Genomic DNA, 21,946 nt, shown 5'->3' on the forward strand with positions numbered 1-21,946 from the left:
ATGCCACAAAGTGTGAGATTCACAAGACCAAAGTCAAGTTTTTGGGACACATATTCTCTGATGGCGGGAAAGACTCCAGACCTAAACAAGGTGCATGCACTTTCAGCCACTTGCCCTCCCCGCCCCACCAAGATACTGCTGTGCTGCGATCCTTTCAAGGCATGGCCAGTTATTGCTGAAGATACATTCACAATTGTGCTACAGGGAGTCCCCCACTGAGAGGCTTGACAAAGCTAAATGTACTGATCTGGTGACCTCCAGAGTGCAACCAGAATTTCAAAGACATTAAACATGCGATTGAGAATGCAATGGAAATTACGTACTTTGACCTTAAGTTACATACCAAAATAACGGCTAATGCAAGCCCAGTAGGATTAGGAGCAATCATTACTCAGCACATTGGCCATCTGAATGCTCAGAGACACATTGTGGCCTATGCCAGTCAAAGCCTGTCTGAGAACATGCTTACTCTCAGCCAGAAAAAGAAAGTCTGGCTGTGGTGTGGACCTGCAAACATTTCCATGTATTCCTTTACAGAAAGCGATTCACTGTTGTCATGGATCACCAGGTGTAGCTTACAAGTTTTGGAAACCCCGAAGGCTAAGATGCCTCCTCGCATCAAGAGGAGGGGGGTTAAGACTACAAGAATATGGTTATGAAATTATGTGCTAACCAGAAAGGGTCAAAACCCGGCAGATTACTTTTCACGAGTACTGCTGCATCATCACAGTGTGACATCCAAAGCAGCTGAAGTATGTCTCAACTTTATTTTGAGGTTCAGCACTCCAGCAGCTCTATCCTATCTGTGGAACAAATCTTTACTGCTACCAATACAGATAAATACATGAGCAAATAACTGATTACCACACAATCATGGAGAAGAAGTACACAGCCCCTTGCTGATGTTGAAATTTCAAAAGTTCATAAATGTGCAGAATGAGCTAGCAGTCACCCAAGAAAGCATAATACTACAAGGCTTGAGAATCGTCATACCTGAAAACTTAAGACAGCAGGTCACCGAGCTGCCCCATGAAGGACTCTCTGGTGTTGTAGCCACCAAAAGAGCATTAGGTGATCAAGTGTGGTTTCCTCTGTTAGATTAGTGAGTCGATAGAGAGCTGAAGGCATGCCACATTTGCAATTGTCACCTGAGGTGATGTAACACCCGGTGAAAATGTCTGATCTCCTTGTCCATAGAGTTGCAGCTGATTTGTTTGGACCACTAGGAAATGGGCATCATCTCATGGTAGTCATAGATCAATACTCAAGATTTCCTTCAGTGGAAGACCTATCCTCAACAACCTATGACAAAGTCATAGAATGGCTTGGTGACATTTATGCCTCCCTGAAATTCGCAACTTTGACAACAGCCCTCCCTTTAACAGCAAAGATAACAAAGAATTTCTTGTCGGACTGAATGTCAAACACCAAAAGAGTACTTCCCTGTGGGCTCAAGCCAATGGTGTGGTTGAATGATTTATGGGCACCCTCAAGAAGGTCATTCAGTGAGCTTCCATGGAGGGAATTGATCTAAACCAAGCTATGTGCCAGTCTCTTTGGGCCTATTGTTTACTTCCACACTCCACAGCTGGTGAGAATCCAGTCACCTTGCTCTTTGGGAGAGCCATCAGAACAAAACTACCTAGATGGACACCGGAACGATCAGTGGATACTGACAAGATTTGAGACACCAACACTGCTCAGAAGAGGAATAAAACATACACAGATCAGCATCACCACGCCCAGGAGACAGTTTTTGACAAAGGAGACTTGGTATTGGTCAAGAAAAAAACACAGACGGAAACTGGACACGCCTCTTGCTGCTGATCCGGTACAGGTAATAGCGTGCAAAAGACACATGGTGACAGCACACTGGCCTGGATAAACCATCTCTCTGGACACTTCACATTTCAAACACATACAGCAACGTTCGTTGAGTCCTGAAACTGCACAGTAAGCGACCCTGCCAGCAGATCTGACTCAAGCTCTAGCGCCTATGTCAGCATTTCCTGCTCCGGGTGTGGGCCCCAATCTTCTCGAATCACCTGAGCCGGCAGACAAGTGATAGCATCTTGCCGACCTATTGAGGAAATGTGATTTGTGATGACTGCCACCTTTTTATTTAACAAAGGGGAAGGTATAGCATATTGATGTTACGTGCACTAGAATCCTCGTGGTTATGGGCAGACAGAACAGTAAGTATATGCTGTGCGGGGAAGTGTTAAGGTGTGGTTGACAGAAAATATGAGGTAATGAACAGTGTGTGAGTGCATGCTGAAGAATAAAGTAATGTTTGACCACTGCTCCTGTGTGGCATAGTTCATATGCATGCTCACAGGCTGGGGAAGACACTACAAAGAGCACAATCACCTGCTGTGAGAAAATAGGGGTGATTGCAGAGGCCCCCTAAATTTTAATTAATAAAGTCCCCATAGGAGCCAGATACTTTGAGTTTGGTATCAAATTAGTCATTATAATAAATCCCACAACTTGCCATTGTTGGATTTAATATAACTAGCTCAGGTAAAGAGTTAAAAAAAACTCTACCTGAAGTTCCCAACTTAAGCTCTGTAGTGCCCTTCTTTGTTTGGTCAGCCTCTGGCAGCCTGGTCAGGCTGCCTTAATAAGGTGTGAAGTGGCCTGAGCTGAACACAAAGGATGTGCCTGGGGTAGGAGATCTGACTCAGAAGATGGTGAAACAGGATAGTTGGGGGCAGCCAAACTGGTCTTTAAAGGAGGCACATTTGGAGCAGCTCAGCCCCCTCCCCCCCCATTTCCTGCAAACAAAGACAACCAGGTGCCCTCTTAATTAGATTAGGAGAGGGCAGGAGGGGGGTGTTTAAAGGATTTTTAGCCACACCAGTGGGTGGGCTCAGCCAGACCTAACCTCCAAAGTTCAGCTTCTGTCATTGTGGATTTTTAGGGAATGTTGCTCCCAGGAAGTGGTCATCCAACGGGGTAGTGGCCTGCCTGTGATTGGACAGTCGACCCCCTTGCCTTTCCCCCCAAGGGAAAGGAAAAATTTGGCGGAGCTGCACCCTCACCTCAGATCCCTGCTGGAAGAAGATCATGGAGAAGGAGGACTGCCCTATTGAACCCCTGACCTGAACACTTCACTAACAAGGACTGCACCAGCTGCACACTTTGGGCCTCAACAAGAAAAACACTTTGACTTGCTTCTGCAACTCTAGGAGTGGACTCCCTGTAAGCTACAGGTACAAAGGAGTTGCCAAGAGTCCCCTGCATCAAGTCCTTCAAGAAGAGCCCAGCTGACCAGCGTCCAGTGGCCGTTTGAGGATTCTGACTATGTGCATTCTGGGAATTGTAGTCCCAGTTTCCCAAGGAGCAAGTCAGAGCTCTGGGAACTTTGGATTACGTTGTCGACACTTCAAGGACCCAAAAAGGACCTCTGGAAGAAGATCCAGAAGTTTGGAGCAACTCCATAAGTTTAAGAGGTGCATTGTGGGAGTTGTAGTCCCAGACTCCAAGAGGCCAGCCAGAGCTTCTGAACCCTTGTCTGGTACTGTGGACCACTTTCCTGAATCAAGGAACACTTCTGAAAGTAAGTGTAACAGTGTTACATCGTGGGTGGCTTGAACTCTGGACTTTGTCCCTGTGTGCTAGCAAACATTAATTCTTTAAAAATTCATATCTCCGGTTCCCCTTATCCAAATTTAATCGTTTTGGTATAATTTTAAAGATAACAATATTATCTATTTTTAAAAATTGGTGTTGTATTTTTAATGTGTTTTACTTATTTACTGTTTTGTGATTTTTAAATGCTTTACACACTTGTCTCCTAAGTTCAGCCTTGTAGCTCGTTGCCAAGCTACCAAGGGTTGAGCGGGCATTAGTTTATTGAGACCTAACTGGACCTAGAGGGGGTTAGTGGCCTATTGCTAAGTGTAGGTACTTAACTGCCCTTACCAGTAATCCACTTTCCAACACCTGCCCTGTCCCATAACTGTGTGCAGGGATGCCAGCAAGGTCAATGCTAACTGGCCACAACAGACTTTAAAAGTGCTGCCAGCCTGATGACTCAGAGCTTGTAGCAGTAGCAATAGATTACCGTACGGGTTGAAGCAAGCAGGCAATGCCAGGCCTGGTCTCTCTCTGCAATATTCACAACTGCAGAGCAGTGTCCCCTTGCCTCCAGCACGCGCCCACCAGATGAAGACATTCTGGTAGAGCCTGAAAGTTGTCCCTAGAGCAACAACTGGGACTCTTTGCACAGGTGAGACATAATAAAAATGACTTTATTTAAAAAGTGATTGGATTAATTTTTAATAGTGCTTTTCTGTCTTTGTTTAGTTATCAGTAAAGGACCATTCCAGTAGGTCTAGAACACATTTTAACGTCTTTCCTTCTTAAGTTTGTGTTTTCAGTATGCACTGAGAGGAGGTAAGACTGTCAGCTTTATTGATTTTCTTTTATTTTTGTGCCAGTATGGACATTAAAATACCAGTGAGGCAGACAAATACACAGCCATGTGGTACCGTGTAGTTCTGCTCGATGTACATGGGACTAGAATAGCTTGAGCTGTTTTTTCAAAATACTGAGCAGGGCTGGCTGGTTCCATTTGGGGATGGGCCACTAGATGGTACTGGGCAAGACCACACTGGTCATGATGGGTGTTAATGGGGCTAGAATGGGCTGGGCAGGGCCACACGGGTTCAGGTGGATGTGAATGGTGTAGGAAAGTACCATCTTGCCTGGCATGTTACCCCCATTTTCACTGTATGTATGTTTTAGCCCCTGTGTCACTGGGATCCTGCTAGGCAGGACCCCAGTGCTCATAGTATGTGCCCTGTATGTGTTCCCTGTGTGGTGCCTAACTGTACCACTGAGGCTCTGCTAACCAGATCCTCAGTGTTTATGCTCTCTCTGCTTTCCAAATTTGTCACTGCAGGCTAGTGACTAAACTTAACAAATCTCATTGGCACACTGGTACACCCATATAATTCCCTTGTATATGGTACTTAGGTACCCAGGGTATTGGGGTTCCAGGAGATCCCTATGGGCTGCAGCATTTCTTTTGCCACTCATAGGGAGCTCAGACAATTCTTACACAGGCCTGCCACTGCAGCCTGAGTGAAATAACGTCCACGTTATTTCACAACCATTTTTCACTGCACATAAGTAACTTATAAGTCACCTATATGTCTAACCTTCATCTGGTGAAGGTTGGGTGCCAAGTTACTTAGTGTGTGGGCACCCTGGCACTACCAAGGTGTCCCCACATCGTTCAGGGCAAATTCCCCAGACTTTGTGAGTGCGGGGACAACATTACACGCATTCACTATACATAGGTCACTACCTATGTACAGTGTCACAATGGTAACTCCGAACATGGCCATGTAACATGTCTAAGATCATGGAATTTTCACCCCAATACCATTCTGGTATTTGGGGGACAATTCCATGATCCCCCGTGTCTCTAGCACAGGACCCGGGTGCTGCCAAACTGCCTTTCCGAGGTTTCCACTGCAGCTGCTGCCAACCCCTCAGACAGGTTTCTGCCCTCCTGGGGTCCAGGCAGCCCTGGCCCAGGAAGGCAGAACAAAGGATTTCCTCTGAGAGAGGGTGTTACACCCTCTCCCTTTGGAAAGAGGTGTGAAGGGCTGGGGAGGAGTAGCCTCCCCCAGCCTCTGGAAATGCTTTGATTGGCACAGATGGTGCCCATCTCTGCATATGCCAGTCTACACCGGTTCAGGGATCCCCCAGCCCTGCTCTGGCACGAAACTGGACAAATGAAAGGGGAGTGACCACTCCCCTGACCAGTACCTCGCAGGGGAGGTGCCCAGAGCTCCTCCAGTGTGTCCCAGACTTCTGACATCTTGGAAACAGAGGTTTTGGGGGCACACTGGACTGCTCTGAGTGGCCAGTGCCAGCAGGTGAAGTCAGAGACCCCCTCTGATAGGCTCTTACCTCTCTTGGTAGCCAATCCTCCTTTTCTTTGTAGCCAAACCTCCTTTTCTGGCTATTTAGGGTCTCTCCTCTGGGGAATTCTTCAGATAACGAATGCAAGAGCTCACCAGAGTTCTCTGCACTTCCCTCTTCGACTTCAGCCAAGGATCGACCGCTGACTGCTCCAGGACGCCTGCAAAACCACAATAAAGTAACAAGATGACTACCAGCAACATTGTAGCGCCTCAGCCCGCCGGCTTTCTCAACTGTTTCCTGGTGGTGCATGCTCTGGGGGTCACCTGCCTTCACCCTGCACTGGAAGCCAAGAAGAAATCTCCTGTGGGTCGATGGAATCTTCCCCCTGCTAACGCAGGCACCAAAAGACTGCATCACCGGTCCTCTGGGTCCCCTCTCATCCTGACGAGCATGGTCCCTGGAACACAGGAACTCTATCCAAGTGACTCCCACAGTCCAGTGATCCTTCAGTCCAAGTTTGGTGGAGGTAAGTCCTTGCCTCTCCACGCTAGACTGCAAAGCTGTGTACTGCGTGATTTGCAGCTGCTCCGGCTCCTGTGCACTCTTCCAGGATTTCCTTCATGCACAGCCTAGCCTGGGTCCCCAGCACTCCGTCCTGCAGTTCTCAACCCTCTGAGTTGGCCTCCGGCGTTGTGGGACCCTCCTTTGTGATGACTCTGAGCCAGCTTCGGTTCACAAATCTTCTAAGTGCCTGTTCGGGTACTTCTGCGGGTGCTGCCTGCTTCTGTGGGGGCTCTCTGAGTTGCTGAGTGCCCCCTCTGTCTCCTCCTCCAAGGGGCGACATCCTGGTCCTTCCTGGTCCCCAGCAGCACCCAAAAACCTCTACCGCGACCCTTGCAGCTAGCAAGGCTTGTTTGCGGTATTTCTGCGTGGGAACACTTCTGCAACCTTCATCGTGACGTGGGACATCTTCCATCCAAAGGAGAAGTTCCTAGTCCTCTTGGTTGTTGCAGAACTCCAAGCTTCTTCCATCCAGAGGCAGCTTCCTTGCACCTTCATCCGGGGTTTTCTGGACTCCGCCCCCCCCTGAACACTATCGTGACTCTTGGACTTGGTCCCCTTGCCTTGCAGGTCCTTGGGTCCAGGAATCCATCTTCAGTGCTTTGCTTGTGTTTGTGGTTCTTGCAGAATCCCCCTATCACGACTATTGTGTTCTTTTGGGGTAGTAGGTGTACTTTACTCCTACTTTTCAGGGTCTTGGGGTGGGGTATCTTGGACACCCTGACTGTTTTCTTACAGTCCCAGCGACCCTCTACAAGTTCCCATAGGTCTGGGGTCCATTCGTGATTCGCATTTCACTTTTGGAGTATATGGTTTGTGTTGCCCCTAGACCTATGTTCACCTATTTCAACCTATTGTAATTCTACACTGTTTGCATTACTTTTCTGACTCTTACTTACCTGTTTTGGGTTTGTGTACATTTGACTTGTGTATATCACTTACCTTCTTACTGAGGGTGCTCCCTGAGATACTTGTGGCATATTGTCATAAAAATAAAGTACCTTTATTTTCAGTAACTCTGAGTATTGTGTTTTCTTATGATATTGTACATATGATACAAGTGGTATAGTAGGAGCTTTGCATGTCTCCTAGCTCAGCCTAAGCTGCTTTGCCATAGCTACCTTCTTTCAGCCTAACGTGCTAGAAACACCTCTATTCTACTAATAAGAGATAACCGGACCTGGCACAGGGTGTAAGTACCACAGTGTACCCACAATAAGCCAGGCCAGCCTACTATGGTTTTGAAGTGGCTACCTCCTCTTACACGCTAATTGGAATAACCCTTCAGTTGAGTGGGAGTCTGCTTTAGAGTGTTGGTGTGAGGAAGACTGCTGATCGACTGAGTGAAAGGATTTCTTCCTAGTACTTCTTACAACATTTCTGGGGACGAGCTGTCTGCTCAAGGGGGCAGTGTGGTCTTCTCCCCTTTGTGTGCCTTCTGCTTCCAGCTGTAATGATTCTACACATACCCCTCGTAATCTTCCCTGAGGATGTTTAAGTCATTGCGCTCAATGCTGCCGATATAAGGTACTGTGGCAGTATTTTTGTGTATGCCCCGTTCAAATCTACTCTTCCGGGTGGTGCATATTGAGTCTTTTATTACCGGAACTCTGCGGGCTTGTGGTGGTGAAGCTTCATATTCCAGGACATTAACTGGTTAAGTCACTAACCCATCCTGAGAGGTGTGCCCTGCTTCCTGAAGCACGTGTGTTCCAGAAATCCTTTCTAGCACTTCTAAGGTGGCACACTAACCGCAATTTAAGCCCTGTATTCTAAATCAAATGTAGTCAGTGATACGTACACCATATCACTTATCACAAGTTGGGCTCTGCGTATCCTCGTGGATTGTCGGTGACACGCACACCGTGTTGTTTATTAATTTTGGACTCCCTGCTTCCCATTTAAAGTATAATTTACATGTATATTGGCCAGCGTTACTTATTTAAAATGTTTTAATCCCCTTTAACTACATGAAACTGTATAAAACCGTTGGTAATTTTGAGAAATAACATTTATTTAAAATTACTAAAAAAACGATTATTTACAGTTGTGGTTGCATGTCACACATCAATTCATTATCCTATAGCGCTATCTACTCGATAGTTAAGGAATATCAAGTATACTTAAGAATATTGTATTTATTTTGTGCTGGCAAATCTATGGTTTAAACTCTGATCTGAGAAATTGAAATGTGAATATTCATTTTCTAGAGCATACAGCATTATCATTGCATCAGTTTGATCTCTTTGGAAGATCTTTCTACATTTAACGTAATCTAGTCACAGAAGTTTTGAAAAATCAAAAACTGTACAATTGTTTGATATTGTATGATGGAAAAGTGTACTACAACTAACGCTTATACATTCTAGCTAACTACAACAATTCTTAGAATTATCATACCACCATGGCAGCTGCTAGAATGCTACAACTTCCACCATTCTTGAATGAAGTGGGGGAGCCCAACGAACCATGGGTGCTTGTCCTTGAATCCTACCTTATAGCTATAGGTGGTGAAAGATTTAGCCCAGTAGGTAAACAGCACATTTTATTGCACAACTTAGGACCCCATGGCAGGAAATTTTCTGAAACTGTTCCTGAACCGGAAATACTGGACAACGACGTAGATGAGTACAAATTTACTTTATTAAAAATTCCAAATCAATATGGAGACAAAATCAACATTGTACTGGAACATCACAAATTCTTCAGCTGTTTGCAAGGTACACAAGTAAGCAGTTATGTTGTAGCTCTCCGAGGCTTAAGCGAGTGCTGTGATTTCGGAAATCTCACTGATTCATTAATAAGGGACCAACTGGTAGATGTACAAATGTGAAAATTCAAGAGAACTTACTGCAAAAACAACCTCACTTGTTGGAGGCCATAGAAATTGCCACATCTATAGAACACACAGCAATATGTTTGAAGGAAATGAAGGTCACTACTGCAAATGAACAGGTGTCCAAAATATCAGAAGAGGATCTGGAGGGCAATGTATGTAAGATTCAGTTAAAAAATGATTCAAGTAAAGAACAACGTCAAAAAAATGAATTTATGCAAAGTAAAACTAAGTGTTATCATTGTGGTAGCAGTAACCATTTGGCCAACTATGTGAATTGCCAAGCCAGTGGTGGCATATGCAGGAGGTGCAATAAGAAGAGCCATTTTGCCAGGGTTTGCAGAGATTTATCAAGAAGCTCAGGAGGCAAGGAGAATAGTATGAGAGAGGAAGATTCCCAAAGTATAAAAAAAAATATTTTACAAAAAGGGGATAACAGCTCAACCAACCAAGTAAGATATCCAATGTGCAACATTAGTTTAAATGGCAAACCGGTGAGAATGTTCACAGACTCTTGTTCACCATTTATGCTTATCAGCATCTCTGACTTCAAATTGATAACCAATAACAGCGATCCTGAGATCGAATCCCAGATATTTCACCAAGCGGATACACTGGGGACCCGATTCCTCTGAAAGGCATGATTCATACACGCATCACTTTCAAAGTTCGATCCACCGTGGGCAAAGTGTACATAGTACAAGAAGGCTGAAATCTCTTGGGTTGGCAACATCAAAAGTAATTAGGAATACAGTTAGATCCCAATAACCCTGAGTAAGTACTACTAGTAGATCAAGCCACTGCAAACAAACACATATGCAGCGAATTCCCTGAAGTATTTTCTGAAAAATTAGGACTCCTATAACAGGACCAACACAAGATTAAGTTGAAAACAACTACAAACCGGTAGTACATCAGACAAGACCGATACCGCACTTAATGTGGGGCCCTTTAGAAAAGGAATTAACCAGGCTAGAAGATTTAGGAGTCATACAACCTATAGACTGTTCAGAAAGGGTATCCCCAATTGTACTAGCCAGGAAAGCTAATGGTGACGGCATCAGATTATGTGTTGATCTACGTGACCTGAATAACAACATATGTGTAGAGAGACATCCTCTGCCTCGCATCCATGAAATGCTAAGCAGTGTTTTTCCGCACTTGACTTATCAATGGCATATCACCAAGTAGAACTGCACCCGGAATCTAGGTGTTTAACTGCGGTCACCACACCTATGGGCACTTTCATGTACATCAGAATGCCATTTGGTCTGGCATCGGCGGCCGCAGTATTCCAAAAAATAATGCAGCACGTTCTGGATGGGATACCCAAAACCTTGTGTTTCCAAGATGACGTCCTAATCTACGGCTCCAGGGTGAAAGGACACAGTAAGATACCACGCAATGTCCTCAGTAAGCCCAAAGGAGCGGGACTCACTTTACGGAAGGACAAATGCAGAACCGGAGTTACTTTATCACTTTATTTAGGTAAAAACATTCCATAAAAGTACAGTACAAAACAATCCAGAAAATAAAATAGGGATAAAAACAAGTAAAATTGGAATCGGGCTATAAAATCAAGGAAGTTTAAAACAGAATAAAACAGTAGCTAAAAAAAATGTCCATGAGTATAAAATATAAAGAGAATATACAACCTCAGCTAGATAATAAATGCAATAAGCTGGTATCCATACACTTATGTGTTAAAGCTATGCTCTGTGATGCCTACTTCTAGCGTCTACTACTGAGTTTTGTTCTTTAAAATCCTGAGTCTAAAGTGCCAAATAGATTCAACATTTTTTGCCAAAGGGCAAACAATTTGTACAGATGAGTCTGACTTGAGTACTCTCAGAGAAGGTAAACAATTCCTAAAGCCCATTTGTTTGCATAGAGGGATAATCCAGAGTGCCCTCTGTTTGCGATATGCAGGACATTGAAAAAGAACATGGGTAGCAGCCTCTTCATTCTCACAGCCCATCGGACATAACTTGGACCTGTTGTTTCTGTTGGACCATTTATAGGTTAGGGTGCGCAGAGGAAAAGACCCTATTCTAAATGTAGTACAGAGGGCACGCGCAAATGGAGAAAGTACTGCATCCATGTAGTGCTCGAACTCGTAATGGCATTTGATTTGGAGAAAACTGTCAGTCATAGAAGAGGGCGAGGCTTCAGCCAGTTGCACAGCTTGGACATTAAGCCAAAATGCATCCCTCAAAATCTGAGCGGCACTTTTAGGAATAGAGGAAAGGTCCTTCCAATAGGACCCCAAACCAAGATGAGATAAGGACCGTTCAACATAGGCACACCACTTAATTCTAGTAGTAAAGTTAGTGCCCACCAAGTTGGTCAGCCCGCATCTAAATGGAATAAGACCCTCTAATGACCATAAATGAATCCAGAACAACAGTGGCCTTAGGGCGGCAATCTAGTTAATTGGGAGAAGATTTAAGTCAGTTCGGATGGGCAAAGAAGGGGTTTTTGAAGGAACTCTTAACAGCAGCTTTAAAAACAAGTTTTCCGCCCTTACCAAATCCTCCAGATTGCAATGGCCCCATAACTCAGCTCCATATAAAGCCCCTCCCCTGACTTGAGATTTATATATTTCAAGAGCAGGAGTCAAAGCAAATCTGGGGGATCTGGTTGCAAATCTCACAATACCACCCGCCCTTTGTTTCAGGCACATTGTTGATTTCTGAAGGTGGGCATGCCATTTATATGAATCTTCTAGTTTGAGGCCTAGATAATCAAAAGTGCCCACTCTTTCCAATGTAGCACCCTCTAAGCAAACAAGTCTTCTCATCTTATCCTTTTTATCTCCAAACACCATGTATTTCGTTTTTAATGAGTTAATTTCCAGACCATGGTCTTTGCAGAAAACCATAAACCTCTCAAGCAAGTTTGAGAGTCCTATAGCTGTTTGGGATATTAGCAAAGTGTTGTCAGCAAATAGAAGACATGGAATCTTCTGCCCTCCCATTTTGGGGGCATCGCTAGAGCAATCCAAAAGGTAGGGAATACATGCATTAATGAATAAAAGAAACAATGTGGGCGTAAGTATGCAGCCCTGTCTTATGCCACGATCTGTGGGAAACTCTGAAGTCAGTTCACCTTCCGGTCCCCATCGAATTCTGGCACGATTGCCAGTATAAAGATCTCTAATTATGTTTAACATAGAGCAGGGAACCCCTGCTTTGCTCATAACTTCCCACAGTTTGTGGCATGGGACAAGGTCGAAAGCGGATTTCAGGTCTACAAATGCCACAAAAAGATGGCCTGTGTCCACATCTACAGTTTTCCACGTTATGGTGGTAAAACGGAAAACCTGGTCGATAGTGCTGACCTTGTCTCTGAACCCTGCCTGGAGGTGACTTAGTGCCTGATTGTTCGCTATCCATTTCTTCAACCTACTTAATAGCTGATAACAAAATATTTTTTGTAAGTTATCTAATAGGCTGATGGGTCTATATTTCCCTGGTAGACCTCTCTCCCCTTTCTTGTATATTGGCACAATAATTGCCTCCTTCCAAGAATCAGGATAGGACCTGTTAGTCAAAACAGCATTCGAAATCCTGTTTACATACGGGATCCAGTTATTCAAATCTGCTTTATACATATCTGAGGGGATTCCGTCCGAACCAGGAGCCTTCCCTGTTTTTTGAGCGATGATTGCCAACTCAGTTTCTTTTAATGTGAAGTGAGGCAAAGAAATTGCTGATGAGTGGAGTAGCAACGTCTCTCCAGAGCTGATGGCATCAAGGTCAGATGTAGAACCATACAGCTCCTTAAAGTGAGAGAGCCAGATATCAGGGGCAATGTAGCACTCTGGCTTAAGTATTTGGTTTTGGTCACTACGAGCAACCAGGAACCAGAAGTGTTTTGAATCATGGGCCCTTGCAGCCTCGGCTAGTTTACCCCATAGTCTCTCCCCATGCTTGAGTTTACACATGTTACATATGGAGACATAATTTCTTCTTGCCCTAACGATGTCTTCCCTGTCTTTAGATCTTAACACTTTAATCAGGGTACTTTTAGCGTCTCTGCACCTCTTATCAAACCACTTGCTGCTAGATTGAAAAAAAGTGTTGCTTGGATTCCTTACAGATTTGGAAAACAGCTCCTTGAGAGCGGCAAAGAGGTCCGAGTGATAGGGCATGACTTCCAACGGAGTTAGTGAGAGATGGTCGTCAAAAAGCTGATGTCTAGAAACTAGAACACGGAGTTTGTCCCATAGCTTATTAGGCCTCTGAAAAGAATCCCATCTCAATGTGCGCCTATTGCTAGATAGCTTCAAGACGCCAGGAAATTCGGGAGCAGGGAAAGACACAGCTCCTGATAGAAGTATTCTCTGATATACAATTTGGAGATGCGCATGGTCACTGGTATACGGATGGCCCACTTTCACATCTATTATATAATGCCATACCCTTAAATCCAAGAGAATGTAATCCAGGGTACTACTATAAGATCCACTAAAAAAGGTTGGACTAGCATGTATGTCAGCTGGAAAGCGGCCGTTACCAAGACGAAGGCCATGAAGTATTATGAGATCTGTTATCTGCAGAACCCTGCTGCAAACAGTGGATGAAACTGGCTGGGTTAGGAGAGAAGGAATATTCCATGCTTCATCTTCAGTCTGTGTAGCCTCAATAAAAGCAGAGTTAAGTTTGTTTGGCGCATTAAGATCACCCGCAATAATGATGCGATATTTGGGGCGGAGGTCTAACGTTATATTGTTCAGGAGATCTATGGTGGCAGACCGTTAGTTGGAAGGGCCTGGTCTATTGTAGATGTTTATACACAGGACAGGGATGCCGAATTTGAGTTAGCGCGGTAGACTATTTAGGCCATATTATATCCAAGGAGGGTTTTAAACCCAAAATATACTTACTAGGGGCAATAAAAGAAGCTTGTGCTCCAGAAAATAAAGAACTACTCAAATCCTTCTTAGGCTTGGCGGAGTATATGGCGAAGTATGTCAAGATCTTTGCTACCATAACAGCTAATTTAAGGGAACTGTTGAAAAATCACACTCAATACAATTGGCTGGATGAGCATCAAGAATCCTTTGAAAAATTGAAGGTGCAGCTTTGACCCCAATAGGAGAACCATACTAACTACGGATGCCAGCAACAAAGGTCTGGGGACTACCCTCTCCCAAATAATTAATGGCAAGGAAAGGATCATTGCGTTCGCCTCATGATCTCTTAGCAAATCCAAAATGAACTACTTCGTAGTTGAGAAGGAAGCTTTGGTGTGTTTCTGGGGAGTCAAACATTTCCAGTTCTCTTTGTGATGGCTGCAATTCAAAATCCGTACAGATCACAAACCCCTGACGTACATGTTTACAAGCAAAGGAGCTGCCAATAGTACTCCATGCATAGCCAGATGGGTGTTAGGATTGGAGGGTTTTTGCTTCAAAGTAGAATACGTCCCAGGAAATGTCAACATGGCTGCAGACTTCCTTTCAAGAGCCCCATTGAACATAGAAGAAGATTATGAGACCTTTAAATATCCCATTTTAGAAATCAATTCAACAGCCATTAATAACAAAGAATGGGGAAAGTACACCTTTGAGGATGAAGTGTTACAACGCGTAAAAAAACACATTCTACAAGGATGGCCAAAGAATAACAAAAACGTACAGGAGGACATCAAACAATATTGGGAGGTGCGTCAAGAACTCAATATAAATAACAACCTAGTAATGAGGAATGAGAAAATAGTCCCCCCCCCATTGCATTGAGAGAAACAATCATAGACCTAGTACATGAGGGTCATTTAGTCAACTGAAGGAGCATTACTGGTTTCCTGGAACGGACTCCGCCATTGGAGCTAAGGTAAAGAACTTGTGCTATTTGTGCCAACAGTGACAAATCTAAAACAATTTGTAAAACTCCTGCATCCCCGGTACAAGTTCCGGACAAACCTTGGGAAAACATATCTCTCGACATAATTGCCCCAATCAACCGTAAGGGTCTAACAAAGAGATTCACATTCGTATTGGTTGATTATCAATAGCATTCGGTGTTTGCAAAGATGATAAATCAAATTACCACAAGCTCTCTCATAATATTTTTAATAGACATGTTTAGGATGGAAGGCGTACCTTCTACTATTGTGACAGATAATGGGTTACAATTCACTTCCCTTGCAATGACAGAATTTTTAACGCAACTAGGTATCTGACATTTAAGAACAGCATTAAACAGCCCTAGAGCCAATGGTATGGTGGAAAGAGGTAATGGAGTGATAAAAGACTATTAAAATGAGCTTGTACAAATCATATTCAAGTGGAGACAGCAATCCAAGACATGCTTTGGGGGTACCACATGTTCTGCTTTCCCTTTTATCTCATAACCGAGCTTACAGAACCTCTCTGGAATGAACTTCTGAGTTTAAAGAAGACATCTATTGTTATTAATTCTCCACCATGAGGTTCCTGGGAGACTAAATTAGTAGATTGGAAGCACACGTTCAAAAGTAGTTGCAGCAATGAAAGCAAAATATATCAAAGTACTTCTCAGTTGCAATGTACACAGCAAATAGTTGTGATTATATTATAGCATAACTTCAAAGCAAAGCATAAAAGTAAAAATTCATCACCGTATGGGCAAGGCTGTAGGGCCTATATTCAGCTTCATCTTTCTGGGGTCTGCAAGTTGATGACTCCGGTCAACTGCGAGAAAGAGATTTTCTACCCAACAAGAGACAGGCAACTGACGTCTCGGTTCCTGTCTGAAGTCAAGCAGATTCAATCTACCCCTGCTGTAGCCCAGAGTCATCCTTAAAAGCAAACTCAGTGTGAGAACCGAAGAAACCTGGAGAGTGGCCAATTCTCCCGAGCTCCTCGTTCTCAGACTGGATTGCGAGGTAAACACAAAATCTATGTGCTCTTATCAGCTAAGGTCTGGTGTGAAGAAAACAGCTTGTTCCATCTTGTGGAAAAACACAGCTTGGAAAAACACAGCTCATCTGCAATGTCTCAACTACAATGTCTAACCCCACGTTAAAGTCAATAGGCAGCTAACCTAAATAGCAAATGTAATGTCTAATGTCATGTCAAAGCCAATAGGCAGCTAAACTGAATACAGAATGTAATGGTTAATGCCATGTCAAAGCCAATAGGCAGCTAAACAGAATACAGAATGTAATGGCTAATGCCATGTCAAAGCCAATAGGCAGCTAAACAGAATACAGAATGTAATGGCTAGTGCCATGTCAAAGCCAATAGGCAGCTCAACTGAATACAGAATGTAATGGCTAATGCCATGTTAAAGCCAATAGGCAACTGACCTGAATACATAATGTAATGGCTAACTCCATGTTAAAGCCAATAGACAGCCAAACTGAAAACAAAACATTTAATGTGCTACTAGTGAACATTGAGCAACTAATATGTGCAGTGGTGAAACACAAAGTCATTGGTCAAACACAATTAATAGCATCACACCACACCACCCTGAACCTTATTACAGGGATTTCCCAGTTCGGAGCACTCAGATGAAGAAAACCCTGTGCCAAATTTTTTCCTGGTTGGTTAGGAGGGGGAACTGAGGTGGTGTACAATGCAGAGGAAAGAAAAGACAAAATCATTCGACACCAGAACAAATATAAAGAGTATTATGACCGCATGCATGGAGCCAAACAGCAAAAATGGGAAACAGGAGACTGGGTCTACATTAAGAAACCCTTTAGAAGGAGTGAAGAGGTCTCCAAGTTTTATGACCCAATGCGCATTGCAAAAGTGAAACACAATGTAGTCATAATGGACAGCGGTCAACTGTGGAGCATGGACAGATTGGTAAAACAGCAACCCACGGGCCTTTTGGCACAAGGACTATGTCATGAAGTAGTATTCTCTGTGACATACCAGGGGGGTTATAGTTGACCTTGTTATGTATACTATGTATACATTATCTTCCAAAGTCCGTGCCATGTGTTGAGGTATTGTAATGGAACCATTCTGCATCACATTAGTTCAACAATTTATAGGTTGGGGGATATGTTCTAATTAGTATTGTTTAGATTATCTTTCAGTTAAACCTTTTGCTAGAGTATTCAAAAATACCATAATGATATAGCCCTTCCTACCTCCTCTTACACGCTAGTTGGAATAACCCTTCAGTTGAGTGGGAGTCTGCTTTAGAATGTTGGTGTGAGGCAGAATGCTGATCGACTGAGTGAAAGGAGGAAGCGGCGAGTGGAGACCAATAAAGCATACTACTATTTACCTAATTTCTGCCTGGTACTTCTTACAACATATTGCATTACCATTCTACATGCCTTAGAAAAGCGAGTACTGACGGCAAATAAGCAATGGCCAAGACAAGACCAGTTAACTTTGACAACACTTATTATTGTTGTGTGTTGTTTTCTGTGCTCTTTTGCATATACATTGTCGTTTTGTAGTCCTTCTGACACTTGTCAATCAAAAAGTTTTCAAATTCATCAGAAACAAATATTTGTGAAAAGTATACATTATTTGTACCCCTATGTACAGAGACACCTTAGATGATATACTCCAAAAACAAAATAAAAGGTGGGGTGCCCTGATTTAGAGATTGACAGAATGGGAGCACCAGCACATATAGTTGGTAGTCCCAATATGTCAGTCATGCAGTTCGCTTGCTTTAGAGTCAGAGGAACTGCAGGGATTCCTATAGAACATCCTCATGTGGCCCTGCCAATAAAACCCCTTTGACCTGACCACCTTTCTGCTGAGTCAAGGTGATTGTTCCTCCATCCTATTTAGGATGGGGTGACCGTCATTGGTTTTTCTTGCCCGCAACTGCCATGAGGGAAAGATAGACCTGAGAAGGGAAAACAAACATTGGTCCCCACCTGCAGCAGGAAACTCATAATCAGAGTTAACTAGTTTGTTTTTTTCATAAACAATCTATATTTTTCGAGTTGATACTTAAGAGCAGCAAGTCTGCAACAACACAATTAGAGTTCCCACCCTCACACATAATACCCCAGGTGTTCCACATAGATGCCATTAGAAATCATACAGTCCAGTGAGGCTGCATCTTGTGCACTGTGATTTTACCATACAACACAATACTATGACTCACAAATGAATGATAAAAACTGGATGTTATTTCTTTTCACACGATGACACCTTTAAACCGAAGACCTTCCCTTGGACTTTTGATTAAATGGTGCTTAGTAACTAAGAATTCCTATGTGTAGCTTAGCTGTAATCTGGATTTATTTGTGTTTCTCATAGAAAAGCAGAAGAAAACTTGCACATACCAAAAAAGGTACCATTGCATTGCCAGCAAAATATTGCGGACCGGAATCAAGAACAGGCAGATCAAGAAACACCAGCTGATATACAGGTAATCATACAATGATTTCCTTGGGATTCTACAGTGACTTCATGTGTTTGACCACTGCGTATGAAATGCAATCAGACATTTAATAACAGTTGCAGATTTATGCTAAATGGTTAACTAAAAAATACACAATGCGTGCTATTAACGATGGAAACCCAAGTGTAAACAAGAAAGGAGCATCTCCAAATGTGAATAGGTACTTTACTTTTGTTGCAGAATATTTGGCTCTTCAAAATATGTAAAAGGAGATACAAAACCATAAAACAAATGAGTGATTTTTATTGAGGCTGTTGGCTCCATCATCGCCTCTAGGCGTCTCATTAGCATGCAGGTGGAGCGTCAGCAAGGAAGGGGGCTCGAAAGACTGGAGTATGCTCACATATAGTTTGCCCCGTTGGTTCAAATTAAACATGATAACTGCTCTCCGAAAGTAGATTATTAATTTGTGAGAGGGATACTTGTGCCAGATTCATAGACATACTCTTGTTAGGTTACAAGAGTCCATAAATTTGTCTACGTATATCACTTCAAAGTTAAAAGAACTGATAAATTCAACTCTTTTTGTGAGTGAGCCATTAGCCAAAATACTATTGAGGATTACTGATTTTTCCAAAGGATTATACAGCCAGTCTTCACCTTGTTTAGAGGGCCAAGGGGCAATTAGGAGCTACTGGGACAAACTGTGAGGGTTGAACCTTTTTACTCCTGATATGCCAAGGTCCCACTGACTGTGGATCCTGAACAACTAGCCCAAGTACCCCTTCAGCACTTGACTTTCAGTGGTATTGTGAGTCGAGCAATAATAGGTTCCTCACTTGGAGGTAGACACAGGGTTGAAAACAGCTCACAATTCAAAATGCATTCAGCAGCAGCAGTAAATGGTTGTCCAGTCAAATACTAGCTTTATGAAAAAAAGAAGTATGTACATACTAGCAAGAAGTAGAATATGATGTCCAAAAACAATACACACATTTTCCTGAGGTCAGGGCTCTAATGTTTTAACAGCAGGTTCCTGAGTCTCACTTGCCTCTCAGTAGCTGTAGTTGTTATTCCCAATTCACTATATGCGACATTCAAGCTAAGCCCCACTAGTAGTCTGAGTCTCAGGAGCCCCACTCTGACTCATATTAAGTCAATAGTGTTCCACTGCTGAAGTGATATGTGGCAGGCAAGTTCTCCCATGCCATCTGGAGGGTAAATCAGTCTTACCTACACCAGTAGGATCTGCAGGAACGGAGTCGCCAAGTGCACTCCCTTCATTGGTGCTGAAGAAACAGTGGCTGTCTTTTGTTCCTCACATGAGGCCGTGCAGTGGGAGCTATAGGGTATCCTTGCGTTCCTCCCACATGGTTTTCTGGAGACAGCAGTGGGGAGCGGGTCCTCAATGCTCCTCAGATACCAGTAAGCTTCTTGGATCCTCACCATAGGTGGGGGTTGGGAGCAATTCAGCGCTCCTGGTGCTCATCTACAGCGGTCTCTTCCTCTTGACAAAGGTCTCAATCACAATACACTCCTTTCCTTTTCTCGGTGGGCCCACCTGGCATACAGGATCACCATCCTCACTCCACAGACAGGTTACAGCCCTATTGGCACAGCAACAATCTTCATGGTGGCCCCACCTGGCATACGGGGTTGCCAACTTTACTCTGTACATGGGCTTCGGTCCAATCAGCATGGCAGTAATCTTCACCACAGGCCCAACCTTGCATATGGGGTTGCTGACTTCCTTCTGCACATGGGCTACGTCTGATCGATACAAAAGCTGTTCTCTTCACACCTCACTTCAGAGATCCAGTCGCCAGGATCACCCACTGGACCTCCCTTCTTCCTGCACTTTCCTTTCCCTCACAAGGCATACTGGCCATGGCAAGCAGGCAAGCAGTGGTTGTTCAGGTTGCAGGTGCAACTGATCTTGGATTCTCTGTGTGATGTCCCCTCACCCAGCTGGATTCCTGGTCACAAGCAGAAGTCTTGCAGAGCTTCTTTTCCTCACACTGCCTGACTAGCTGCTTGACGGTTTTTGGGACCTCAGGCTCCACTTCTTATAGTCCATTTCCAGGCACCAGATTTGTTTTAGAGTCTGATCTTTGAACTTTTGGTGGGGGGACTTCTTCCTTTCAGTGCCCTCTTCTCTGCTCTGCCCTGCCCTGCCCTTCCTCCAGAAAGCAGTCTGCCACAGCACGAGTGAATCCAAGTATGATAGCCCCACAACACAGGCTTTGGGAGTGACTAGAGGTTCCCAACTGGATGTCAGCCACTGTAATATGTGTATAAAAAGGTTAGCCCAGGGCCTCAGCCTTGCTGTTTTTTATTCCGTTATCAGTCCCATTTCCTTCCTGAGATACACCCAAGCCCCTTCCCAGTGACCTCTCTGTCAATCAAAGAGCACCCTTTGAAGAATACTGAAGAGCCTTGCTCTCCCTTTATCCATTGTGTCCTACTCAGCTCACAGGAATGCAGCAATCCGTAAATCTGTATGGGGGGATTCCTCTACCTCCTCATGCTCCTACAGTTATCCCTAGGTCTTCCAAAATGGAATCCAGAATCGTCCAGGTCTGGTACCATTCACAAGCACTCATACACCCAGCATAAGTATATAACACACACACTGGCCAAACCTGCATCATCCCTGTATTGTACCATTAACAGGCACAAGTACACCCAGCACAAGTATATAACATACATGCATTGCGCAGCACTACACATCAATCTAGTGTTGGCTAAGGGTGAGGTAAGCACATAGCAGCAGAACTTTGAATGTGTGAGCCTTTAGGTCTCACTCCAGTGACACAACTAAAAAGGCCTGTTTACTCCTACTAATCACTACACGCTATGCCTCCATCACTGCACTATTGCTGCTTAAGTCTTGGAAAACAGAGTAGCCTTTCACCAATATGAGGATCGCACTTTGGGTGCCCCACCTGATCCAACTGACCACAATCCATGAGACAAGCCCATGTCATGGCGCACCTGCATGATCCGCGTTTGCCTATCACAACAAAAATCAGCATCATGAATCCAGACATCATTACATTTGGGGCACATAGACATCCATCCACATACTAGGTGTGTTTCCATCCCATCAATAATGAATATAGTTCATTCTTTTTCAGATGTGGGGTGGCTAAGTTGGCATCACTCCTGTTACCATTTGTATAAGTGTATTACTAATTAAGTCACAACTGAGTCATTTCCAGCAGCCTTACTCTGATTTCGACTGGTTATTATTCAGTCTCTTACCAATAAATGTGATAACAAATTCAAACCAGTAAGTCCTGACTCATGGTCCTAGTCCTAACCAATTTTTTACTTTGGTGTGCCTCTGGCT

General features: G+C 43.8%; 1 protein-coding gene across 4 annotated transcripts in view; it reads left to right on the plus strand.

The window, feature by feature from the left end:
* SH2D4A (SH2 domain containing 4A) overlaps positions 1 to 21,946 on the plus strand; it is a 988,680-nt gene that overhangs the window by 573,540 nt on the left and 393,194 nt on the right. For all 4 annotated transcript variants that reach the window (XM_069236815.1, XM_069236817.1, XM_069236814.1 and 1 more), the window contains one exon: positions 18,510 to 18,621. In XM_069236815.1, coding sequence (XP_069092916.1) covers positions 18,510 to 18,621 — 112 coding nt within the window. The remainder of the gene's footprint in view (positions 1 to 18,509; positions 18,622 to 21,946) is intronic.

The sequence above is a fragment of the Pleurodeles waltl genome, chromosome 1_2 (genome assembly GCF_031143425.1).
Source record: "Pleurodeles waltl isolate 20211129_DDA chromosome 1_2, aPleWal1.hap1.20221129, whole genome shotgun sequence".
NCBI classification, from domain to species: domain Eukaryota; kingdom Metazoa; phylum Chordata; class Amphibia; order Caudata; family Salamandridae; genus Pleurodeles; species Pleurodeles waltl.